Source organism: Pseudophryne corroboree, chromosome 6 (assembly GCF_028390025.1).
Source record: "Pseudophryne corroboree isolate aPseCor3 chromosome 6, aPseCor3.hap2, whole genome shotgun sequence".
NCBI classification, from domain to species: Eukaryota; Metazoa; Chordata; class Amphibia; order Anura; family Myobatrachidae; genus Pseudophryne; species Pseudophryne corroboree.
Window position 1 is genome coordinate 190,634,353 of NC_086449.1, and position 27,161 is coordinate 190,661,513.

A 27,161-nucleotide genomic window follows, 5' to 3' on the forward strand; every position below is an offset into this window, starting at 1 on the left:
AAATATTACACAGCCAGTAATAACCAACAGGGTAGCAGTGTTATAAGAAAATTAAAATGGGTCACTTATACTATAGGCAAAATACACCAACTGTATAGTGTAAATAATTTAAAGATGAAAAGGAGATTTACAGCACTTTAGTAGCAGAGCAGCCATCTTTCTTCTGCAAATTGCTGCCACATACATCTGTGAGTAATCCCCCCCAAGCAAAGGAGAAAATAGAACTTTAACAATTCTTTTGTATATAAACTAAATCTGCATCAAACAAGGCTGTCTCAGGATATTTTCATTCATAGTTCTATTCCAATGTGTGCTTGATAAAAAGGTGGGAGACATTGTAAGCATTGGTTTCTGCAGCCAGGACAGTGCAAGAACAGAATTTGGCAGAAGGCGCGCTCTGCATTTACTGAATAGTGTAACCGTATAAAAGGCAGTGGCAGGCAGCAGAGGGTCAGTGTCTCCTGAACATGAATTTGGGCCGTCTGGGAAGAAGTGCTATATTTAGCAGCCACATAGTACTGCTGTGTTCAGTTCAAAATACTCTCCTTTGAACATAAACCATTTTAACTACTTCAGCCTATTCCTACCCGCTGCTAATCCGACCACCCATGTAGCAACAATTTGCCTTTCAAACCCGCTGGGAATATTTGTGTCATTGGTGACAACTTTGTCACTTCAGCTCCTGCCTGGTGCCACTGAGGCAAATTCCAGGATAGAATATCAGCACAGAATAGAACAGTGGTCACACGGAGCAAAGTAACGTGGGGAATGATGCTCAAACACCATTAACAAACTACATTTACTCACATCTATTGTGCTGTACACATCAACGGAAGAACAGAAATTAAGTCCAAAACACATGAAGGGCTTACAAAAAGACACCACTTTATTACCGTTCTATTACAGCAGTCTAGGCTACCATGATTTACAGATGTCGCTTGAGCTTTTTGCATTATAGAGTGTAAACAGGGCTCATAAGCATATAATTAACAATGATTTCATAATGATGGGAAACTGGGCATAGCACGTGAGCGTTCAACAAATATCTTACAAGATATGGTGAAGGTGTTCATTATGTGGCAAACATCCTGGTGTCCATTCTAAACACGGTCTTCAATTCCACAAATTGCAGCATCCCCGATAATATCCAGACTCATTTCACACCTTGAGAGTAAATCGTGTGTGCACAGTACTCAGCCACAGAAACTTGATGTTCTTCAGTTGAAATCCATACTGGAGGAAAAGTGGGTGTGGTATAATAGAGCTACATTGCCTAGGCAGGTAGTCAGTAGGTCGACACCCATTGTGGGGTTTTGGATTTTTTGGGCTTAATCTTGTATATTCCATGTTCTGTAACCACAATCCATACAAAAGGGTATCCTCATGGACTAGCCACACTTCCGGCAAGGTGGTTCGCTTTACCCAACACAGGTTACTATTGCCAACAGAAGTCCACGTGGTTAGTAAATCAAGCAAATGTCGGGAAAATATGAAAAACCCCAAAAGAGAGATGTTGACCTTTTGAACGTGTCAACCTAATGCATGCAGAACACTACACTGCCGACCCATCATCCGGATACCAGGAAAGTAGAGTGCAGCATGGAGTATTCACCTTAGCGTGTTATATCAGGTCATTATTACTCATTTCTCTAAACATGGGATCTCCAAGAAGTGCAAATCCCTATAGGGCTGTACAAGTCGTTTAAAAACATGTGGGATTGGGAACATCTCAAATCACATGCTGCTAGGTGACTATCGCCATCCAGCATGCTTATAAGAAAACAATTATACACGGTGTAAGTGAATATAAACAAAACATCAATGCGGAGCTATTTCAGAAGTTCCATAATCCCGGTGCTGGGAGTGTCTTCAAGTCTGTAGTGTAGCCTGCCGCCCATCCCACGGCAAGTACTGTGATAGGGCCAGTATAGTATAAAAACATTGGTCCAAATGACTTACTCATCCATGGAACATAACCTAGATCCAGTTACATGTGTCCCGATGGCTTCATTTTTCAGATGAAACACTGAATAGTTTTAGCACAATGAATGGAACACATACTGGGCTTTAATTTGTCTTTCCTCAGCAGGGAAACACAACAAAACCCTATGAAGGCCAGAATATATCTTGACAGCTTTTGAAAGTTTATTAAAGCCCTTAAAACCAGCCTGTACACTGCAAACTGGTGCTTGGCACTCACTGAGGTTAGTAAATGTCTATACAGTCACATCCTGTACAATAATTGGGGGAAGATTAAATAAAGTATTTCAGGATGAAAAGCTTTGGTAAAGTGCATTATCGCTACCTAATAGAATAGCAGCAGTTTTTTTTTCCTCTAGACAGTATAAACAAAGAACCAAAACAAAAACAAAAAACCCAACATAATAAAAAACCCTTTCATAGTCAATTTAGAAAGAAAGATACAGTCAATACACCAAAGCAACTGGTGCTAGGATAACTCATTGGACCATATGAAAGGATGCATAAAACACACACAAGACAGTGTAAAAGAATTTATAAAGCCTGCCAGATATAAAACGAATGGGTGGGCAGGCAGCGTAACAGATTGGAGTCCTTCACACAGATGGGCTGGCACGTTTAAACAGTGTTCTGTGTTTTATGTACATATATTAAACACAAGTCTTGGAGATAAACAGTGACCAGGATCAGAGTTTGAAGACTGTTTAAGGTTTTCTCCGCCTGAGGGGGGAAAAACAAAAATAAAGTATTACCACAGAGATTCTATGCGTGATGATGAAAACATAGGCTGCTGCCACAAGGATAACAAGTCAGTCATTTGCACTGTGGGGTAAAATAAGATTTTACTCACCGGTAAATCTATTTCTCGTAGTCCGTAGTGGATGCTGGGAACTCCGAAAGGACCATGGGGAATAGCGGCTCCGCAGGAGACTGGGCACAACTAAAGAAAGCTTTTAGGTCACCTGGTGTGCACTGGCTCCTCCCACTATAACCCTCCTCCAAGCCTCAGTTAGGACACTGTGCCCGGACGAGCTGACATAATAAGGAAGGATTTTGAATCCCGGGTAAGACTCCTACCAGCCACACCGTATAACTCGTGATACTATACCCAGTTTAACAGTATGAAAACAACTGAGCCTCTCAACAGATGGCTCAACAATAACCCTTTAGTTAACAATAACTATGTACAAGTATTGCAGACAATCCGCACTTGGGATGGGCGCCCAGCATCCACTACGGACTACGAGAAATAGATTTACCGGTGAGTAAAATCTTATTTTCTCTGACGTCCTAGTGGATGCTGGGAACTCCGAAAGGACCATGGGGACTATACCAAAGCTCCCAAACGGGCGGGAGAGTGCGGATGACTCTGCAGCACCGAATGAGAGAACTCAAGGTCCTCCTCAGCCAGGGTATCAAATTTGTAGAATTTTGCAAACGTGTTTGCCCCTGACCAAGTAGCAGCTCGGCAAAGTTGTAAAGCAGAGACCCCTCGGGCAGCCGCCCAAGATGAGCCCACCTTCCTTGTGGAATGGGCTTTTACTGATTTAGGATGCGGCAGTCCAGCCGCAGAATGCGCCAGCTGAATTGTGCTACAAATCCAGCGAGCAATAGTCTGCTTAGAAGCAGGAGCACCCAGTTTGTTGGGTGCATACAGGATAAATAGCGAGTCAGTTTTCCTGACTCCAGCCGTCCTGGAAACATACATTTTCAAGGCCCTGACTACGTCCAGTAACTTGGAATCCTCCAAGTCCCTAGTAGCCGCAGGCACCACAATAGGTTGGTTCAAGTGAAAGCTTCACCTTAGGGAGAAACTGGGGACGAGTCCTCAATTCCGCCCTATCCATATGGAAAATCAGATAAGGGCTTTTACATGACAAAGCTGCCAATTCTGACACACGCCTGGCTGAAGCCAAGGCCAATAACATGACCACTTTCCACGTGAGATATTTTAGATCCACGGTTTTAAGTGGCTCAAACCAATGTGATTTTAAGAAACTCAACACCACGTTGAGATCCCAAGGTGCCACTGGAGGCACAAATGGGGGCTGAATATGCAGAACTCCTTTCACAAACGTCTGAACTTCAGGTAGTGAAGCTAGTTCTTTCTGGAAGAAAAATCGACAGAGCCGAGATCTGTACCTTAATGGAGCCTAATTTCAGGCCCATAGTCACTCCTGCTTGTAGGAAATGCAGAAATCGACCTAGTTGAAATTCCTCTGTTGGGGCCTTTTTGGCCTCACACCAAGCAACATATTTCCGCCATATGCGGTGATAATGCTTTGCAGTTACATATTTCCTGGCTTTAATCAGCGTAGGAATGACTTCCTCCGGAAATCCCTTTTCTCGTCTTGGCCAATCCGGAACCACGAGTATTGTTCTTAATCCTCGTTTTCTTATTATTCTCAGTACCCTTGGTATGAGAGGCAGAGGAGGGAACACAAACTGACTGGTACACCTACGGCGTCACTAGAGCGTCCACAGCTATCGCCTGAGGGTCCCTTGACCTGGCGCAATATCTCTCTAGTTTTTTGTTTAGGCGGGACGCCATCATGTCCACCTGTGGCCGTTCCCATCGATTTACAATCAGCGTGAAGACTTCTGGATGAAGTCCCCACTCTCCCGGGTGGAGGTCGTGCCTGCTGAGAAAGTCTGCTTCCCAGTTGTCCACTCCCGGAATGAACACTGCTGACAGTTATAGTACGTGATTTTCCGCCCATCGGAGAATCCTTGTGGCTTCTGCCATTGCCATCCTGCTTCTTGTGCCGCCCTGTCGATTTCCATGGGCGACTGCCGTGATGTTGTCTGACTGGATCAGTACCGGCTGGTGTAGAAGCAGGGATTTTGCCTGACTTAGGGCATTGTAAATGGCCCTTAGTTCCAGAATATTTATGTGTAGGGAAGTCTCCTGACTCGACCATAGTCCTTGGAAGTTTCTTCCCTGTGCGACTGCCCCCCCAGCCTCGAAGGCTGGCATCCGTGGTCACCAGGACCCAGTCCTGTATGCCGAATCTGCGGCCCTCTAGAAGATGAGCACTCTGCAGCTACCACAGCAGAGACACCCTGGTTCTTGGAGACAGGGTTATTAGGCGATGCATCTGAAGATGCGATCCGGACCATTGGTCCAACAGGTCCCACTGAAAGATTCTGGCATGGAACCTGCCGAAAGGAATTGCTTCGTAAGAAGCCACCATCTTTCCCAGGACCCGCGTGCAGTGATGCACCGATACCTGTTTTGGTTTCAGGAGGTCTCTGACTAGAGATGACAGCTCCTTGGCTTTCTCCTCCGGGAGAAACACTTTTTTCTGGACTGTATCCAGAATCATACCCAGGAACAGTAGACGTGTCGTCGGAACCAGCTGTGATTTTGGAATATTCAGAATCCAACCGTGCTGGTGTAGCACCTCCTGAGATAGTGCTACTCCCACCAACAACTGCTCCTTGGACCTCGCCTTTATTAGGAGATCTTCCAAGTACGGGATAATTAAAACTCCCTTTCTTCGAAGGAGTATCATTTCCGCCATTACCTTGGTAAACACCCTCGGTGCCGTGGAGAGTCCAAACGGCAGCGTCTGGAATTGGTAATGGCAATCCTGTACCACAAATCTGAGGTACTCCTGGTGAGGAAGGTAAATGGGGACATGCAGGTAAGCATCCTTGATGTCCAGGGATACCATGTAATCCCCCTCGTCCAGGCTTGCAATAACCGCCCTGAGCGATTCCATCTTGAACTTGAATTTTTTTATGTATGTGTTCAAGGATTTCAAATTTAAAATTGGTCTCACCGAACCGTCCGGTTTCGGTACCACAAACAGTGTGGAATAGTAACCCCGTCCTTGTTGAAGTAGGGGCACCTTGACTATCACCTGCTGGGAATACAGCTTGTGAATTGCCGCTAGCACAGCCTCCCTGTCTGAAGGAGTAATCGGCAAGGCAGATTTTAGGAACCGGTGGGGTGGAGACGCCTCGAATTCCAGTTTGTACCCTTGAGATACTATTTGCAGGATCCAGGGATCCACCTGTAAGCGAGCCCACTGATCGCTGAAATTTTTGAGGCGGCCCCCCACCGTACCTGGCTCCGCCTGTGGAGCCCCACCGTCATGCGGCGGACTTGGAAGAAGCGGGAGAGGACTTTTGCTCCTGGGAACCTGCTGTTTGTTGCAGCCTTTTTCCCCTACCTCTGCCTCTGGACAGAAAGGACCCGCCTTTTCCACGCCTGTTTTTCCGAGTCCGAAAGGACTGTACCTGATAAAACGGCGCCTTTTTAGGCTGTGAGGGAACATGGGGTAAAAATGCTGACTTCCCAGCAGTTGCTGTGGAAACTAGGTCCGAGAGACCATCCCCAAATAACTCCTCACCCTTATAAGGCAAAACTTCCATGTGCCTTTTTGAATCTGCATCCCCTGTCCACTGGCGAGTCCATAAGCCTCTCCTAGCAGAAATGGACAATGCACTTATTTTAGATGCCAGCCGGCAGATCTCCCTCTGTGCATCTCTCATGTATAAGACTGAGTCTTTTATATGCTCTATGGTTAGCAGAATAGTGTCCCTGTCTAGGGTGTCAATATTTTCTGACAGGGAATCTGACCACGCAGCGGCAGCACTGCACATCCATGCTGACGCAATAGCTGGTCTAAGTATAATGCCTGAGTGTGTATATACAGACTTCAGGATCGCCTCCTGCTTTCTATCAGCAGGTTCCTTGAGGGCGGCCGTATCCGGAGACGGTAGTGCCACCTTTTTAGACAAACGTGTGAGCGCTTTATCCACCCTAGGGGGTGTCTCCCAACGTGACCTATCCTCTGGCGGGAAAGGGAACGCCATTAGTAACTTCTTAGAGATTACCAATCTTTTATCAGGGAAAGCCCACGCTTCTTCACACACTTCATTTAATTCTTCTGATGGGGGAAAAAATAAGAATTTACTTACCGATAATTCTATTTCTCGGAGTCCGTAGTGGATGCTGGGGTTCCTGAAAGGACCATGGGGAATAGCGGCTCCGCAGGAGACAGGGCACAAAAAGTAAAGCTTTAGGATCAGGTGGTGTGCACTGGCTCCTCCCCCTATGACCCTCCTCCAAGCCTCAGTTAGGATACTGTGCCCGGACGAGCGTACACAATAAGGAAGGATTTATGAATCCCGGGTAAGACTCATACCAGCCACACCAATCACACTGTACAACCTGTGATCTGAACCCAGTTAACAGTATGATAACAGCGGAGCCTCTGAAAGATGGCTCACAACAATAATAACCCGATTTTTGTAACTATGTACAAGTATTGCAGATAATCCGCACTTGGGATGGGCGCCCAGCATCCACTACGGACTCCGAGAAATAGAATTATCGGTAAGTAAATTCTTATTTTCTCTATCGTCCTAGTGGATGCTGGGGTTCCTGAAAGGACCATGGGGATTATACCAAAGCTCCCAAACGGGCGGGAGAGTGCGGATGACTCTGCAGCACTGAATGAGAGAACTCCAGGTCCTCCTTAGCCAGGTTATCAAATTTGTAGGATTTTACAAACGTGTTTGCCCCTGACTAAATAGCCGCTCGGCAAAGTTGTAAAGCAGAGACCCCTCGGGCAGCCGCCCAAGATGAGCCCACCTTCCTTGTGGAATGGGCATTTACATATTTTGGCTGTGGCAGGCCTGCCACAGAATGTGCAAGCTGAATTGTATTACACATCCAACTAGCAAAAGACTGCTTAGAAGCAAGAGCACCCAGTTTGTTGGGTGCATACAGGATAACAGCAAGTCAGTTTTCCTGACTCCAGCCGTCCTGGAACCTATATTTTCAGGGCCCTGACCACATCTAGCAACTTGGAGTCCTCCAAGTCCCTAGTAGGCGCAAGACACCACAATAAGCTGGTTCAGGTGAAACACTGACACCACCTTAGGGAGAGAACTGGGGACGAGTCCGCAGCTCTGCCCTGTCCGAATGGACAAACAGATATGGGCTTTTTTGAGAAAAAAACCACCAATTTGACACTCGCCTGGTCCAGGCCAGGTCCAAGAGCATGTTCACTTTTCATGTGAGATGCTTCAAATCCACAGATTTGACTGGTTTTAAACCAATGTGTTTTGAGGAATCCCAGAACTACGTTGAGATCCCACAGTGCCACTGGAGGCACAAAAGGGGGTTGTATATGCAATACTCCCTTGACAAACTTCTGGACTTCAGGAACTGAAGCCAATTCTTTCTGGAAGAAAAATCGACAGGGCCGAAATTTGAACCTTAATGGACCCCAATTTGAGGCCCATAGACACTCCTGTTTGCAGGAAATGCAGGAATCGACCGAGTTGAAATTTCTTCGTGGGGCCTTCCTGGCCTCACACCACGCAACATATTTTCGCCACATGTGGTGATAATGTTGTGCGGTCACCTCCTTTCTGGCTTTGACCAGGGTAGGAATGACCTCTTCCTGAATGCCTTTTCCCTTAGGATCCGGCGTTCCACCGCCATGCCGTCAAACGCAGTTGCGGTAAGTCTTGGAACAGACATGGTACTTGCTGAAACAAGTCCCTTCTTAGCGGCAGAGGCCATAAGTCCTCTGTGAGCATCTCTTGAAGTTCCGGGTACCAAGTCCTTCTTGGCCAATCCGGAGCCATGAGTATAGTTCTTACTCCTCTACGTCTTATAATTCTCAGTACCTTAGGTATGAAAAGCAGAGGATGGAACACATACACCGACTGGTACACCCACGGTGTTACCAGAACGTCCACAGCTATTGCCTGAGGGTCTCTTGACCTGGCGCAATACCTGTCCCGTTTTTTGTTCAGACGGGACGCCATCATGTCCACCTTTGGTAATTCCCAACGGTTTACAATCATGTGGAAAACTTCCCCATGAAGTTCCCACTCTGCCGGGTGGAGGTCGTGCCTACTGAGGAAGTCTGCTTCCCAGTTTCCATTCCCGGAATGAAACACTGCTGACAGTGCTATCACATGATTTTCCGCCCAGCGAAAAGTCCTTGCAGTTTTTGCCACTGCCCTCCTGCTTCTTGTGCCGCCCTGTCTATTTACGTGGGCGACTGCCGTGATGTTTTATCCCACTGGATCAATACCGGCTGACCTTGAAGCAGAGGTCTTGCTAAGCTTAGAGCATTATAAATTTACCCTTAGCTATATTTATGTGGAGAAAAGTCTCCAGACTTGATCACACTCCCTGGAAATTTTTTCCTTGTGTGACTGCTCCCCAGCCTCTCGGGCTGGCCTCCGTGGTCACCAACATCCAAAACTGAATGCCGAATCTGCGGCCCTCTAGAAGATGAGCACTCTGTAACCACCACAGGAGAGACACCCTTGTCCTTGGATATAGTGTTATCCGCTGATGCATCTGAAGATGCGATCCGGACCATTTGTCCAGCAGATCCCACTGAAAAGTTCTTGCATGAAATCTGCCGACTGGAATTGCTTCGAAGGAAGTCACCATTTTTTTACCATGGCCCTTGTGCAATGATGCACTGATTTTAGGAGGTTCCTGACTAGCTCGGATAACTCCCTGGCTTTCTCTTCCGGGAGAAACACCTTTTTCTGGACTGTGTCCAGAATCATCCCTAAGCACAGGAGACTTGTTGTCGGGATCAGCTGCGATTTTGGAATATTTAGAATCCACCCCTGCTGTTGTAACAGTATCCGAGATAGTGCTACTCCGACCTCCAACTGTTCCCTGGACTTTGCCCTTATCAGGAGATCGTCCAAGTAAGGGGTAATTAAGACGCCTTTTCTTCGAAGAAGAACCATCATTTCGGCCATTACCTTGGTAAAGACCCGGGGTGCCGTGGACAATCCAAACGGCAGCGTCTGAAACTGATAGTGACAGTTCTGTACCACGAACCTGAGGTACCCTTAGTGATAAGGGCAAATTTGGGACATGGAGGTAAGCATCCCTGATGTCTCGGGACACCATATAGTCCCCTTCTTCCCGGTTCGTTATCACTGCGCTGAGTGACTCCATCTTGATTTGAACCTTTGTAAGTGTTCAAATTTTTTTAGATTTAGAATAGGTCTCACCTAGCCTTCTGGCTTCAGTACCACAATATAGTGTGGAATAATACCCCTTTTCTTGTTGTAGGAGGGGTAATTTAATTATCACCTGCTGGGAATACAGCTCGTGAATTGTTTCCCATACTGCCTCCTTGTCGGAGGGAGACCTTGGTAAAGCAGACTTCAGGAGCCTGCGCAGGGGAAACGTCTCGACATTCCAATCTGTACCCCTGGGATACTACTTGTAGGATCCAGGGGTCCTGTACGGTCTCAGCGTCATGCTGAGAGCTTGTCAGAAGCGGTGGAACGCTTCTGTTCCTGGGAATGGGCTGCCTGCTGCAGTCTTCTTCCCTTTCCTCTATCCCTGGGCAGATAGGACTCTTATAGGGACGAAAGGACTGAAGCTGAAAAGACGGTGTCTTTTTCTGCAGAGATGTGACTTAGGGTAAAAAACGGTGGATTTTCCAGCAGTTGCCGTGGCCACCAGGTCCGATGGACCGACCCCAAATAACTCCTCTTCCTTTATACGGCAATACACCTTTGTGCCGTTTGGAATCTGCATCACCTGACCACTGTCGTGTCCATAAACATCTTCTGGCAGATATGGACATCGCACTTACTCTTGATGCCAGAGTGCAAATATCCCTCTGTGCATCTCGCATATATAGAAATGCATCCTTTAAATGCTCTATAGTCAATAAAATACTGTCCCTGTCAAGGGTATCAATATTTTTAGTCAGGGAATCCGACCAAGCCACCCCAGCTCTGCACATCCAGGCTGAGGCGATCGCTGGTCGCAGTATAACACCAGTATGTGTGTATATACTTTTTATGATATTTTCCAGCCTCCTGTCAGCTGGCTCCTTGAGGACGGCCCTATCTATAGACGGTACCGCCACTTGTTCTGATAAGCGTGTGAGCGCCTTATCCACCCTAAGGGGTGTTTCCCAACGCGCCCTAACTTCTGGCGGGAAAGGGTATACCGCCCATATTTTCTATCGGGGGGAACCCACGCATCATCACACACTTCATTTAATTTATCTGATTCAGGAAAAACTACGGTAGTTTTTTCACATCCCACATAATACCCTCTTTTGTGGTACTTGTAGTATCAGAAATGTGTAACACCTCCTTCATTGCCCTTAACGTGTGGCCCTAATAAGGAATACGTTTGTTTATTCACCGTCGACACTGGATTCAGTGTCCGTGTCTGTGTCGACCGACTAAAGTAAACGGGCGTTTTAAAACCCCTGACGGTGTTTTTGAGACGTCTGGACCGGTACTAATTGTTTGTCGGCCGTCTCATGTCGTCAACCGACCTTGCCGCGTGTTGACATTATCACGTAATTCCCTAAATAAGCCATCCATTCCGGTGTCGACTCCCTAGAGAGTGACATCACCATTACAGGCAATTGCTCCGCCTCCTCACCAACATCGTCCTCATACATGTCGACACACACGTACCGACACACAGCACACACACAGGGAATGCTCTGATAGAGGACAGGACCTACTAGCCCTTTGGAGAGACAGAGGGAGAGTTTGCCAGCACACACCAAAAACGCTATAATTATATAGGGACAACCTTATATAAGTGTTTTCCCTTATAGCATCTTTTTTATATATTTCTAACGCCAAATTAGTGCCCCCCCTCTCTGTTTTAATCCTGTTTCTGTAGTGCAGTGCAGGGGAGAGCCTGGGAGCCTTCCCTCCAGCCTTTCTGTGAGGGAAAATGGCGCTGTGTGCTGAGGAGATAGGCCCCGCCCCTTTTTCGGCGGCCTCGTCTCCCGCTCTTAACGGATTCTGGCAGGGGTTAAATATCTCCATATAGCCCCCGGAGGCTATATGTGAGGTATTTTTAGCCAAAAATAGGTTTTCATTGCCTCCCAGGGCGCCCCCCTTCCAGCGCCCTGCACCCTCAGTGACTGCCGTGTGAAGTGTGCTGAGAGGAAATGGCGCACAGCTGCAGTGCTGTGCGCTACCTTAAGAAGACTGAGGAGTCTTCATGCCGCCGATTCTGGACCTTCTTCTTGTTTCAGCATCTGCAAGGGGGCCGGCGGCGAGGCTCCGGTGACCATCCAGGCTGTACCTGTGATCGTCCCTCTGGAGCTAATGTCCAGTAGCCAAAGAAGCCAATCCATCCTGCATGCAGGTGAGTTCACTTCTTCTCCCCTAAGTCCCTCGTTGCAGTGATCCTGTTGCCAGCAGGACTCACTGTAAAATAAAAAACCTAAGCTAAACTTTTCTAAGCAGCTCTTTAGGAGAGCCACCTAGATTGCACCCTTCTCGGCCGGGCACAAAAATCTAACTGAGGCTTGGAGGAGGGTCATAGGGGGAGGAGCCAGTGCACACCACCTGATCCTAAAGCTTTACTTTTTGTGCCCTGTCTCCTGCGGAGCCGCTATTCCCCATGGTCCTTTCAGGAACCCCAGCATCCACTAGGACGATAGAGAAACTATGGGTAGTTTTTTCTCCCCAAACATAATACCCTTTTTAGTGGTACCTGGGTTTATATCAGAAATGTGTAACACCTCTTTCATTGCTTCAATCATGCAACGAATAGCCTTAGTGGACATTAGACTAGACTCATCGTCGTCGACACTGGTGTCAGTATCCGTGTCGACATCCGCGTCTGCCATCTGAGGTAGCGGGCGTTTTAGAGCCCCCGATGGCCTTTGAGACGCCTGGACAGGCACGAGCTGAGAAGCCGGCTGTCCCGCATTTGGCATGTCGTCAAATTTTTTGTGTAAGGAGTCGACACGTGCACGCAATTCCTTCCATAAGTCCATCCACTCAGGTGTCTGCCCCGCAGGGGGTGACATCCCTTCTATAGCCATCTGCTCCGCCTCCACATCATTATCCTCATCAAACATGTCGACACAGCCGTACCGACACACCGCACACACACAGGGAATGCTCTAACAGAGGACAGGACCCACAAAAGCCCTTTGGGGAGAGAGAGTGAGAGTATGCCAGCACACACCAGAGCGCTATATAATGCAGGGACTAACTGAATTATGTCCCCTATAGCTGCTGTTATATATACTGCGCCTAAATTTAGTGCCCCCCCTCTTTTTTACCCTTTTCTGTAGTGTAGACTGCAGGGGAGAGCCAGGGAGCTTCCTTCCAGCGGAGCTGTGAGGGAGAAATGGCGCCAGTGTGCTGAAGGAGATAGCTCCGCCCCTTTTTCGCTGACTTTTCTCCCGCTTTTTTATGGATTCTGGCAGGGGTAATTATCACATATATAGCCTCTGGGGCTATATATTGTGGTATTTTTGCCAGCCAAGGTGTTTTTATTGCTGCTCAGGGCGCCCCCCCCTAGCGCCCTGCACCCTCAGTGACTGGAGTGTGAAGTGTGTATGAGGAGCAATGGCGCACAGCTGCAGTGCTGTGCGCTACCTTGGTGAAGACTGATGTCTTCTGCCGCCGATTTTCCGGACCTCTTCTTGCTTCTGGCTCTGTAAGGGGGACGGCGGCGCGGCTCCGGGACCGAACACCAAGGCCAGTTCCATGCGGTCGATCCCTCTGGAGCTAATGGTGTCCAGTAGCCTAAGAAGCCCAAGCTAGCTGCAAGCAGGTAGGTTCGCTTCTTCTCCCCTTAGTCCCTCGCTGCAGTGAGCCTGTTGCCAGCAGGTCTCACTATAAAATAAAAAACCTAATTATATACTTTCTTTTTAGAAGCTCAGGAGAGCCCCTAGTGTGCATCCAACCTCGGCCGGGCACAAAATCTAACTGAGGCTTTGAGGAGGGTCATAGTGGGAGCAGCCAGTGCACACCAGGTAACCTAAAAGCTCTCTTTAGTTGTGCCCAGTCTCCTGCGGAGCCGCTATTCCCCATGGTCCTTTCGGAGTTCCCAGCATCCACTAGGACGTCAGAGAAATGTATTATACCCCCACAAATCATGCTGGTATAACACTTCCTGCTTCTGCTCTTTACCGAGGTGAAGCAATATGCACTAGGTGAGAAGATGTATTAATATCTTGTTTGCCAGAGTGTTTGCCCCCTATGGTGAACTCTGCTCAGCGTTGTATTAACATCTCGGCTGCTGGAAATGGGTAGTGAAAACAGTGGCTGTCAATGGGGCAATGACACCCGCAGCTGTCAAAATAGATAGCTGCAGGTCAGAAATGTCAGTGACAGATCCTACATTGCCCCACACATCAGGCTATTTTTAAGATGGCCGCACCAAAGAGGACTGGCATATAGTGTCTGTCACTTGCCACACACCGCCGCAATAATACATGGGAGAGTAGCAGTAAAAATGCACATAACATGCTCCGATACCACTTCTCCCATGTAAAGGAGGATCATAAATCTACCCCATTGTCCATTACCACCTCCAGAGTTCCAACTCCACCCAAACAGTACTCAATATGCCCATATCATGCTTCCATCACATCCAGAGCATAATTGTGCCCATATCAGGCTGGGTTTCATTTAGTTTTAAAGAGCGGTGGAGAGTCTGATAGGGAGCACCAAGGCCGAAGTCTTGGAGGCAGGAATGGGTGGAAGTTATTGGTTGGCAGGAGAGGCGGACTGTATTTGTAGAGTGAAGAGGACTAGTGGTAGTGAAAAGGGAGATAAGGTCAGAAATGTAAATGGGAGAGGAATGGGCGATAGCTTTGTAAGTTAGTGTGAGAAGCTTGAATTGGATACGGAAGGGGAGTCAGTGAAGGGCTTGTAAGACGAAAAGTGGACGAAGTACGTTTAGAGAGGAATATGAGCTGAGCAGCAGCATTGAGGATAGATTGGAGTGGAGAGAGGCGTTGAGGTACTGAATGTGTGGTCTGAAGGACCTTGTACTAGATTTTCATATTTTTATTAAAATCCAACACATACATAACAAAAACTTTACTTATAATACAATGTACAGTACAAAATGTTCCAGTTGTTGTAGAGATCAAATGTCACTTTTCTGTCAAGATGGAATCAATGTTTTCAGTATCTTTCTAGATAGAGCTTGTACCATTTAAGATGGTTTGAACAGACTTGTGAACACTACTCTCTCTATGGGGTATATTAAATTCGTCGGATCCTCTGCGACGGAAAGGATCCGACAGCTCATTATTCAATTTGCGAGCGTTTGACAACTTTTGTCCTGTTTTCGCCCATGCCAATCCGACTTTCTGTAAAGTCAAAATGGCATGGGTGAAAATGGGACAAATAAACGCAAATTTGCCGAAAAAGGTGTTTTGTAACCACAGCTGACTGGATAAAAGGTCTAAGCCAACCTAGGGTTGCCAGCACAGAACAGGCCACTGTTCAAGTCCTGGTGGGAGAAAGGCACTGTCTGCTTAATACTAATACTGCGTTGCCATCCCAGGCTGGTGGCACATTAGTAAGTCATGTGACTGCCTTCTGCACTCTTCCAATACTATGCAGCTGCTGGAGAAAGCAAGTACAGTGCTAGATGTGGACCTAAAAGGCTGGTATAGTAGCAGCAGGTAGTGGACCAACACCTCCGGTCTCCCCTGCCTGTTAACACAGACAACTCCTATATTGGATTCAAATCCAACAATGTCATGTCAGCGAAAGGACACCAGTAGTTAGTGGTAGTGCACCTTGTAAGGAAAGCATCAGACCTAATCTTTATTGCTCTTTTTTAGATTCATGGATTGAGGGCACTGGACAAACTCAAGTGCTAGCGTACAAATGTGTAAAATGACAAATATATACAAACGTCAAACTACTTAAATCCCTAAATTTAGAATATTTGTAGACAAAAGCACATTTCCACTTAGAGAGAGTACATAAATGTTCAATAAGAGTCCTAACTATCCTGAGCCTCCAGTCCCCAATGTTACCTTCTTAGCACCAGAGCCATAAAGGGGGAATTTATCAAGCCTTGGAGAGTGAAATCACCAACCAATCAGTTCCCGTGACACGGCAAACCCAGCCTGTGACATGGCAGTTAGGAGCTGGTTGGCTGGTACTTACCACTGTGCAATTTATCACTCTCCAAGGCTTGATAAATTTGGGCCCTAATCTAATATTGCCACCTCCAAACAATATATATGCCTTGTATGTGTACAATGTATGGAGAACTATGGGGGTAATTCAGATCTGATCGCTGCTGTGCATTTTCACACAGCGGGCGATAAGGTACTAAATATGCATGCAACGCAATGCACACATGCGTCGGACAACAAAGGGCATCGCCGGGATGGTGCGAAAAATCGGTTTGCATGGGCGTTCGCAAGGTGATTGGACAGGAGGAAGCCGTTTGTGGGTGGTAACTGACCATTTACTGGGAGTGCTTGGAAAAATGCAGGCGTACCCAAGCTTTTTCATGGAGGGTGTCTAACGTCAGCTCCAGCCTGATGTGATCGCACTGGATAAGTCAGTCCTGGGCTGCGAAGAGACTACACAGTTGATTTTAGCAGCTCAGCGTACACATAGCATTGCACACTTGCATGGTGAAAATACACTCCCCCTGTAGGCGGCGACTACCTGATCGTAGGACAGCAAAAAACGCAGCACAGTGATCAGATCTGAATTACCCCCTATGAGCGATCTCATCACCAGCATCACAAACCTTTCCCTCTGCAGTATAGCACTACTGGGAGATCACCTGCTTAATTCCCCACAAGCTTCCCCATCAGCAACTGCAGCCTAATCTCAATTCAAGCTCATGAACTAGCTAACTATGGGGGTCATTCCGAGTTAATCGCTCGCTAGCAGTTTTTAGCAGCCGTGCAAACGCATTGTCGCTTGCCACCGGGGAGTGTATTTTCGCTCTGCAGAATTGCGAATGCTTGTGCAGCAGAGCGCCTGCAAAAACATTTTGTGCAAAACAAGACCAGCCCTGTACTTACTCTTCGTGTGCGCTGATTCTAACATTGGAGGGTTGGCTTTTGACGTCACACGCCACGACTGCGTTCTACCCGCCACGCCTGCGTTTTTCCAAACACTCCCTGAAAACGGTCAGTTGACACCCAGAAACGCCCCCCTTCCTGTCAATCTTCTTGCGTTGTGCCGTGTGACTGAAAGCTTCGCTAGAACCTGTGTAAAACCACAAAGGACTTTGTACGCATGCGCATTGCGGTGCATGCACAGAAATGTCGATTTTTAGCCTGATCGCTGCGAACGGCAGCTAGCGATCAACTCGGAATGACCCCCTATGTGCTTTAGCACTTTGTGATTCAGTCTAGCTGTAATTAAACAAAATCAGTCAGGAAGAATAAGAGTAGTGACATACTTCGGAATAGCATGATGTTGGTAACTAGGCCCCAAGTTGGATCCAGGTCTCATTTCCACAGCAACAGAACACTGCAAGGCAAAAAGGGGAACAGTCAGCGCAGCAGCAACATCTAGAGGTAATCTGTATCCTTAATGTAACAGGTGTGACAGAATGCTTAACACAAAGCCTCCCTTGTGCTTATGGGTTTGAGACCATTGTTTTACACAAGTTTCCGCTTTGCCTGAACTTTTATGCTAAATTTATATTATGTTATGTTGTGGTGATAAAAAAATAAATGCCTACTATAATATTCTAGTCGAACAGTGATTTTGTGTCAATAATCATAGCTGTGTATACAATGACATGGAGATACCATGCTATAGAGGAAGTCTGCAAGCATCAATCTTACTCTGGTTTCAACGTCTGTCCAATCTGCTGTTGACTCGGCCTGTGGATGCTGATTAGACTCTGAGGATCTACGCTTGCGGCTAGAAGAAAAATTAGAACAATGGATTACTTCCTTTTTGTTTCATTGACATAGAAAGATGTTCCTGACTAAGGGCAGCCAAGACGTGGAATTGCACCTGAACTAGGTGTTGACGGCAAACACCATACCGTGTAATGTAAGAAATGCAGCCAACCCACGTGTATCCAGCTAGCAGAGGACATAGAATATGGGGAAAATAAAACAAATCCATGTGTGGGAAACACATTGCTCACAGTGGGATTCCCCATTACAGCCTTGCTTATAAGTGAGGGAGGCTGCAACTTACCTACTACCTGGTGGGGATCCTTGCCGCAGTGTTTCCATGTCCGTGAACTGAACAGACTGACCGCCACCTCGAGTCCGGAACACATCGCCCTAAAAATTAGATGATTTACGGGTATTTATCCTCATATTGGGAGACTACTGAAATACACCATACGTGCTCACCGACAATGTGACAACCAGGAAGAGAGGGTAGTAAAGGGTTACCTACATCTTTCTCTGTATAAAAGAAATGTTGTCCCATGCAGCAATTTCATGTAGTAATATTTATAGGAATGTACAGTAACATACATAGACCTGGCATAACGGTGCAGGTAATGAAGCCAATGGGAAGCTTTAGGACCCATTGGAATATCCTGCCTTGTGTCTGGCAGTAAAGTGTAAACGCCCACAGCCCCGCTCCCCCCAACCATGGGCTCTGTTACCTTAATAAGTTTAGTCTCAATCTCCCCATCCGAGGCCAGCTGCTGGTGTGTCAGCATGTACTTGTCACACTTTGCCAGCGCCTTTTCGCTGGCAACCACTACTTTGATGGCGTTGGGGACCTGAGGCTGCATGACTGTATCCGTCTCCACATTACCAGGCGGCTTATGGTCTACCCATCTCTCTGCCCCTGCCGAGCGGGAGCGCCGATGCCTGGCATGCACCGGGGGAACAGTCTAAGCGGGACCAGAAATCAAATCAAGAATCAGTGACCAAATTACTCAGTGTGTAGACAGCAGCAGTCAATAGGCCTGGTATATGCGTTAGGAGTCATGTAGTTAGTTAAACCACCAAGTACAGATGAGGAACCTTTAGCCAATAGGATATTTAATGAAGTGACAATTCCAGCTGTGTACAGCAAGTTTCGTAAGGTTACAACCAAAAGATAAAACAAGCACTCTATGGATAAATGGCTAAATCTTAGCAGGTTTCTGAATCCCACAGTCATCGCTCTCTCACTGAGCATGCAAAATCAGCAATCACCTAAGCATGGCAGGAGGAACAGACACTAATCAGAATGCACTAGAAATCAGCAGCACATGGTTACTGGCAATGTAGTGCCTCATTGCTTTCTAGTGAACATGTCACAATATCATGGATTACTGCTTCAGCCCATAAAATGTCTGCTTCCTCAGTGTTACATGACTGGTGAGAACCTTTCCCTCCTTTCTTTCATATTGATCCTTTAAGAGTCTATGGTTACCAGGCCTATTGAACAGCACTGTCATACTAGCATTCATATTAATCGTAATAGAATTGGCATGCAGCATTTCATTCACTGAAGCAAAGCAAAGATGGAGATTCTCATGCAGCTCAGCACAATTCCCGCATCTCAAAGCCACATAACACCCAAGGCAAAGCAACATGCATAAAGCAGCATAAATACAGGCTCCTCCCTGTACAGAGGTCTAGAAGACACAAGTCTGTTCTATGGGATTTTGATGGATAAGTAGAATTTTCCAGCCTAGTAATAATCTTTGAATTTAGAGATTTTGCTGTTCAAGGTACTGCTCACTATTCTGTAGGTCCCACAAATATATCAGTGAAAGTGTTGCAGTACCCTTTATATTTATACCACCACAATACTCCCACAGCAAACTGCGTTCAGACTAAGCGCAAGCCTATGGGATTCCTGTTAGGCACATGGCAGGATGCACAGTGAGATGGAAGGCACTAAAATCCCTGTGAGTTATACCTGTAGCACCAGTCATCCACATTGCAGTGTACTAGAGCACTCTGCAGGAGCGGAAACCATCTACAGCGCGTTACACTACATAGCAAACAGCCCTACAATAGAGCAGCACACCTGCCAACCACAGCACTCCCTCACACATATGGGGCTCACTGACAGCATGACGCAAAGTGGGCAAAACGTGCTGCTAGACGAGCAATTCGTATTAGCTGTGATTTCTGAAGGAAATCTACAATGTCACAACATGCTATCAAATGGTCACCATATGGCAAGTCTGCACGGAGGTGGCAGACAGAATAAACTACTATATTAAATGGATTAAGGATGGAATGGATTTATGAACAGCAAGTAAATATCTGAAGGATGCCTTGTACTTGGTAAGACGAAGGTGATTTTACAGCACAGAATGCACTGTCCATTAACAAATGGAGACTTACAGTTAGGTGAGAGCTGGTGGCATTTTATCCATTGCACCCTAATCATTCCTTTCCAGGACTGTGGTTCCCAATACACTGATTGCAATTCCAGAAATCCATTTCCTTTCAGCAACAAGGCAGACCTTGATGACTGCTGCTTCTGGTCATGTGGCCACAGGATAGTTACTGCTGTGTACTATATCAGCAGGAATAACCAGGCTGAGCACATGAAAGCAGCGCTGCAGCCATCACAGACGTCAGCAAACAAACACTCCTCCACTAACCAGAAAGCGTTTGCAACTTTCCGAGAGGAAAGGATGGGAATAACTCACTAACCCTGAGATGCTGAAACTCTTCTAGCTCTGTCTGTACGTTGGATTCATGATAACCTGGCTCTCCTGTATTAAACTTCCTAGCTGCCTCTGGCCCCCAGCGCTTGCGGTGGGGACCCATCCTGCTCTCTGGGTTGCGCTGTGGTGTTTTCTGCTCCCAGTGTGAAACGCAGGAGGCCACGGAAAGGCTGCTGCAGGAGTTTGAACGCCTGTGCAGTTGAAGCACAGCAGGGGTGTGAGTGCTGTGGGGTGTCTGGGAAACAGGGTTACCAGGGAACTAAAAAAACCAAAACACAGAATAAAACATCTAAATGGAAAATGACGACTTGCAAGACTAACTAAAGACATCCAGCATTAAAATGTATTGACCAGCTGAAGAAGTTTAAAGAACCTATATTGTTGTAACTACAGAGGCTCGCTGACTGAATAATGTCAGTGCTGAATACTAACCTCTGCAGATGCGGAATAGTTCTTGTACCTGGAGAAACACACTATTTTTGAAATGCCATGAACTGTATTCAACATGGTATACTGTGCGTACACTCTAACACTCAATGCACTGGCATGTGTGGGTGTTAATAAATGTTCTTACATGAGAGAGAAACATATGAAATCAGTACTAGATGTACAAAATATTGATTGGCAGAGACCCAGTGTCCCACACAAACAGCCAGACATAAGGTGACGTGACCTCCCCAACCCCCAGATAAGAGGCATGCTCATAATTCCTTCACCACCCAACACCTTGTAAACACCATGTGACACATACAGGTACAGGAGATGGAGAGATTGATCTGATGGGAACCTTCGGCTCACGTTCCCGGTCCTTTTCTCTAGATGGTCTCTGTGGCCTCTCGCCTTTGGTCTCTGTTACAATAGCTTTAAGCTGTTTTAGCTTCTCATCTTTCACCCACAGCTTGTTTTGCATCTCTATCTGTTTGGCAGCCACGCGCCTCTCCTGTAAAGATAGAAATACAGAAGCTTAGAACAATTCCAGGATAGTTTCATCTCGTCATAGTCATCTTTATATCTCAGGCACCAGTAACAAAAAGATGACTATAAATATCACTCTGTAATCTATGTTAGCAGCAAAATAGGGATTTTTGTTTACTTACCATAAAATCTCTCTCCCAATCCATCTGGGGGACGCTGCGCCGTTACTTGTGGGTTAGAGGTGTGTGGTAGTGGAGTTTGGCACAGAATCTATCAAAAAAAAAGAAAAACCTGCCTCCTCCCCCCTCTAACCCCTCCCATCTCCTTCCTGCTCAGCCATCAAGTCAGTTAACGTTTAGCCAAGCCAAAGGAGATAGACCAGAACAAAAAAAACAACCAAATAAACCAGACAAAACTACGGGAGGTATCGCAGCGTTCCCCAGATGGACTCAGAGAAAGATTTTACAGTAAGTAAACAAAAATCCCTATTTCTCTGTCATCCATCTGGGGGATGCTGCGCCGTTACTTGTGGGATTTCCCAAAGCACGCTAATGAGAGGAGGGAGACGTTGACGGCATAGCCGTCTGTAAAATACGACGCCCAACAGAGGCAGTCTCCAAACCAAAAGTATGAAAACGGTAAAACTTTGTGAAAGTATGGACTGACGACCAGGTCGCCGCCCAGCACAGCTGCTCAAGAGATGCACCACCGCGAACAGCCCAAGAGGCTCCAACAGCTCTAGTCGAATGAGCCCTAATTGAGTTAGGAACCGAAACATTTGAAAACACGTACGCCTGTCTGATGGCCGAAGTTACCCAACGGGCCACAGTGTTCTTGGAAGACGGCCAACCTTGCTTGGGAGCATCAATCAATACCAACAAGGTATCCGTACGACGGAAAGACTCCGTGCGAGACAAATAGTAAGGCCCGAACAACATCCAGGAGGGCCAAATGGGAGTTCTCCCCGGGAGAAAACGACGGAGTAAATGCCGGAAGGACAATGTCCTGATTTAAATGAAATGCTGAAACAACCTTTGGAAGGAAAGAAGGCTTAGTCTGCAGAACCACCCGGTTCTCATGAAACACTAACCAGGGTGGCCTGCAAGAAAGGGCCGCCAACTCAGACACTCGTCTAGCTGAGGCAATAGCCAAAAGAAAAACAACCTTTTAGTGTTCGATAACGTAGTTCTACAGATTCTAAAGGCTCAAATGGAGAGTTTTGAAGGGCTGTAAGGACCAAGTTTAAATCCCAGGGAGGAACAAAAAGGTGGTTGAATCCGAAGTACTCCCTGAAGGAATGTCTGAACCTCTGGAATGATTGCTAGTTTCTTTTGAAAGAGAACCGACAAGGCTGAAACCTGACCCTTTAGTGAAGAAAGCCTCAGACCCTTATCGAGACCCTCCTGAAGGAAAGATAGCAGGCGAGGAAGTCTAAACAAATGCGGAGTCAAGCCCCGCTTTTCGCACCAAGCAATGTAAATACGCCATACCCTATGGTAAATGCCAGAAGTCACCGGTTTCCTAGCCCGAATCGTCATCTGTACAACAGAACGAGAAAGACCTTTTGCTTTTAAAATGTTGGATTCACGAACCAAGCCGTTAAAGCCAGCCGACTTCTGGGTGGCAACAAGGCCCTTGAAGAAGATCTGGTCACAGGGGGAGATGAAAGAAGTCTCCGACGACCATGCTGCGCAGAAGAGTGTACCACTGTCGGCGCGGCCAATCTAGAGCCACCAGAATTATTGCGAGACCTTCTCGCCGAATACGTTGAAGCAGACGTGGAAGCAGTGGAATTGGCAGAAACACGTATCCCAGTTGAAACTGCTACGGAGCTGTTAGAGCATCGATTAGAAATGCTTGAGGATCCTGAGTTCGCGAGCCGTAGTGAGGAAGCTTCTTGTTGAGGCGAGACGCCATTAGGTCTATGTCGGGCATTCCCCAGCGGGCCACTAGAGAGAGAAACACCTCCTGGTGAAGTTCCCATTCTCCCGGATGAATCGTGTGACGACTCAAAAAATCCGCTTCCCAGTTCTCGACTCCTGGAATGTGAATTGCGGATATTACTGGAACCCAACATTCCGCCCACGTGAGAATCTGAGTGACTTCTCTCATGGCGGACCAGCTGCGAGTTCCTCCTTGTTTGTTGATGTAAGCCACTGCTGTGGCATTGTCGGACTGCACACGAACTGGATGACCCTGTACCATGGTTTGAATCTGAAGGAGTGCATACCGGATCACCCTCAATTCCAGAATGTTGATCTGTAATTTTGACTCCTGACTGTTCCAGTGCCCCTGGAAGTGATGAGTTTGCTGAGGCTTGCGTCCGTGGTGACCATCATCCAAGACCAAACCGTGAACGGCGCTCCTTTTCTCAAATTGTGACTGTGAAGCCACCAGTGAAGCGACTGACGAGTCTTTATCGACAAGCGGATCAACTGCAATTTGAGACGTGGATCCGTCCGAGTCCAACAGCTGAGAATCTGAGCCTGCAGAGGTCGGGCATGAAATCTGGCGTATGGGACTGCCTCGGAGGACACCATCTTGCCTAACACCTGCATGCATCTGAGGACCGACACTACCGGTAAGTGTAACAGGGTCCGGATTCTGGACTGCAGATCCAGAATCTTGTCCGTAGGAAGAAACACCTTCTGGCTGTTGGTGTCGAATAAAAGTTCCAGAAAAATAATTTTCTGGGAAGGGAGTAAAGACTACTTTGGAAAGTTGATTATCCACCCGAATGACTGCAGAGTCTCTATCGTTAGACGCAGGTTCCGAGTGATAATCTCCGCTGACGGGGCCTTGACCAACAGGTCGTCCAAGTATGGAGTGATGTTGACCCCCTGACAACGGAGAACCGCAACGACATGACCCATGACTTTTGTAAAAACCCGAGGAGCCGTGGATAGACCAAAAGGGAAGAGCCTGAAACTGAAAATGCCACGGACCGACTGCAAATCTCAGAAGAGATTTATGTCCTATCCAAATCGGGACATGTAAGTAGGCGTCTTTTATGTCTATTGAAGCCAAATATTCCCCTGGCTCCATGGCGGCGATAATTGAGCGAATGGATTCCATCTTGAATTTTTGGGTTGAGAGATACGGGTTGAGGGCTTTTAGATTCAGAATGGGTCGGAACGAACCATTCGGTTTGTCCACGAGAAAAAGACCCGAGTAAAAACCCCGACCCCTCTGAGGAGAGGGAACCGGAAGGATTACTCCATTTTGTAAGACGACGACACATATATAACAAACAGAACAATAATAGAGGGGACAACCCAACACCGTCAGTGACAGATTGTGGCTGTCCTGTACCTTATTCCTGCCGCATCCTGAAGTGAAGAAAAGGCCCCAGTGACCCAAGTGTGGTAGCCTCCAGCGGCAGCTCAGAGTGGGATACTAAACCCACTCCAGTAGTACCTGTCAGGGACTAGGTACTCTTGAGAATAAACTCAGAAAAAAACAAACAAACAGTCTGTACTCCACAGGCACAAAACTAAAACGGACTTGGTGGCTGAGCAGGAAGGAGATGGGAGGGGTTAGAGGGGGGAGGAGGCAGGTTTTTCTTTTTTGATTGATTCTGTGCCAAACTCCACTACCACACACCTCTAACCCACAAGTAACGGCGCAGCGTCCCCCAGATGGATGACAGAGAAATATTCTATTTTACACGAGTTAAACAAAGACAAGTTGACTGGTCACCTGTCCTGTGTATAGGCACTTACACATTCCTTCTCCCACTTCATGGCGTTCTCATTCACTGCGCCCTGCAACCGCGCCTCAAGACGCCTTTTGTCCGACAGCTGCCGCTGCAGCTTTTGATTCTGGTTCTCCAGGTCATGCTGCAACGTGCGCTTCTCCTCCTCATAAATATTTGTCGTCTTCTCCAGGATATCAATCTAGGACGGCAGAAAGATATTGTTAATGTCAGAATTCCTTTGAAAACAAAATGTATGAAAATGATATGTGGTAGGGGACGGAATATTCACCTTGTACTCAAGAGTTTTGATTTTCTTCTCCATTCGCTCCATTTCAGACTTCTGAGACATTATTGTCCTCTCCTTCTCAGACATCTTACCCTGGGCAATGGTCTCTTTGGCGCTTACTAATCCATTAAGGTCTTGCAGCATGGCTCTGAATGAGGTGACTAGAGAGACCGGGGCATGTTTTTATACAATTGCAACATGCCCTAGGAAAATGACAGACAACTAAGACATACAAACGAGGGGGAACAGAATTTCTTTTTAAAGTTGGAGATTTGTAATCATATCGATCAGGCGCCCATTACTGTAAACAAGTCCACAAACACCGGGTTTAGCTGTGCAAAGTAGCTAAACCAGACTAAAGAAATGGCCAAGCTGCAAAGGTTTGGGCTCCCAAGCAGGACATTTTTCTCACATTTAAGCCCGCCACCTGGGAAGGCTGCAAGCAGAAATATTGGTCCTGGCAGCATGCACCCCCAAATGGCAGAACAATCGAATTGCTGTCGGCCAGCGCATAAACACGGCACAGGGTTTAGCTAAATTAGTCTAGGATCTGGATTGAGTCATTCTAGAGCTCGTCTAGAAGACTGCAACAAAGCAGGAAAAGTTGAGGTTTAAAGTAAATTAAGCTATATAAAAAGCTATGAGTTACACTATACCATTATTATTGAACTCTTCAGCCATCATCTGGCGGATCCTGCGTCGTTTCTCCAGAGCATCAATAAGCCTTGGAAGAGTCTGATCATCATTGGCATCCAGCAGCTCGCAGGATGGAATGGGAGGGAAACTTTGAATAAGCATCTCCATCACTACCTGATCATCGGACTCTATGGAAAACATGAGAAGTAGAAATTCAGAGGGAGAAGAATATAAGTCCGAAAACAGCCAAAGGTATCCCTGCACTTGCCTCCATTTACAGGGCCACCACGATCCTCCAATCTACGAGTAAGTTCCTCTTTGAAAGCTTGGTTCCTGTAGCGGCGCCCAGGAGTGAGGCCGCAAATTGGTTTGTCCACAGGTCGTGCAACCTCAACTTCCTGAGTCATCTCTGCAAACCGCATAACTTGCTGTAATACATAATAGTTCAGGGAAACATAGTAATGGAAGCCCTTGGGATAATATTACGTGACTTTTGCCAGAACTCTACCTATGACTACTCACCAGACTCTCCTCATGATCATCAGCCTTGGGGTTAACGCATACAATCATTCGCACCTTCCCTTCTCCATCAAAGTAGTTCTTGAAAAGGTGAGTTAATTTGGAGTCTCTGTAAGGCACCATCTAGGGAAACATTCAACAAATTACAACAAGCAATTAAAGCATTTAGCTAAAGGGTCTTCCCACAGCGATAAACCAAGATAAGTGGCTAATGATTGAAAGGGTATAGCACTCATCCGTTTAAAGATTCCCCTCACTCGAAGGAGTGGGTGTACCTCGCGCTCAATAGAGCTGGTTTACCTGAGCAGCTATCTAAAATTGGATAGTCAATCCAAACTAAACAGAAAACAGTTGTACCAGTAGTACTGCTGACAGCACTATTAATAAATCTATGCAGACAGGTGTGAAGATCAATCAGTAATTTAATACATTAAAAGATAATGAAAATGCTAAATAATTGAAGCAATCAGAATAGTGTAATACACATTAAAAATATTAAAAACAATGCTGACTGTAAAGTATCCAAGTAGACACCTGGTAAGGACACAATATTTATATATCCAGTGGTTGGTGGATCTTAATATTCCTAAGCCAAATGCAAGTGACTGTCTTTCCACAAATAGTTACCAATCCTGGAGGTGGTATTGAAGGATTCCCTGGCGATGGTTCAGCAAGGCACAGTTTCAAGCGCACCAGTTATGGGAAATGTGAAAGTCCTCCGTAAAGCAATAGGATGGATATGCAGAAAGAGT

At 46.6% G+C, this 27,161-nt stretch overlaps 1 protein-coding gene across 8 annotated transcripts in view; it reads right to left on the reverse strand.

Moving 5' to 3' along the window:
- Positions 1-2,123: 2,123 nt before the first annotated feature.
- KIF23 (kinesin family member 23) overlaps positions 2,124-27,161 on the reverse strand; it is a 140,747-nt gene continuing 115,709 nt past the window's right edge. For 2 of the 8 annotated variants that reach the window (XM_063925513.1, XM_063925506.1), the window contains 12 exons: positions 26,413-26,532; positions 26,159-26,318; positions 25,911-26,078; positions 25,258-25,415; positions 24,994-25,167; positions 21,108-21,296; positions 20,343-20,615; positions 18,341-18,574; positions 17,920-18,008; positions 17,556-17,634; positions 17,165-17,235; positions 2,124-2,700 (listed from right to left, as the gene is read on the reverse strand). In XM_063925513.1, coding sequence (XP_063781583.1) covers positions 2,685-2,700; positions 17,165-17,235; positions 17,556-17,634; positions 17,920-18,008; positions 18,341-18,574; positions 20,343-20,615; positions 21,108-21,296; positions 24,994-25,167; positions 25,258-25,415; positions 25,911-26,078; positions 26,159-26,318; positions 26,413-26,532 — 1,731 coding nt within the window. In that variant the 3' untranslated portion in view covers positions 2,124-2,684. The remainder of the gene's footprint in view (positions 2,701-17,164; positions 17,236-17,555; positions 17,635-17,919; positions 18,009-18,340; positions 18,575-20,342; positions 20,616-21,107; positions 21,297-24,993; positions 25,168-25,257; positions 25,416-25,910; positions 26,079-26,158; positions 26,319-26,412; positions 26,533-27,161) is intronic. The other 6 variants (XM_063925507.1, XM_063925508.1, XM_063925510.1 and 3 more) reach the window with 6 other exon arrangements.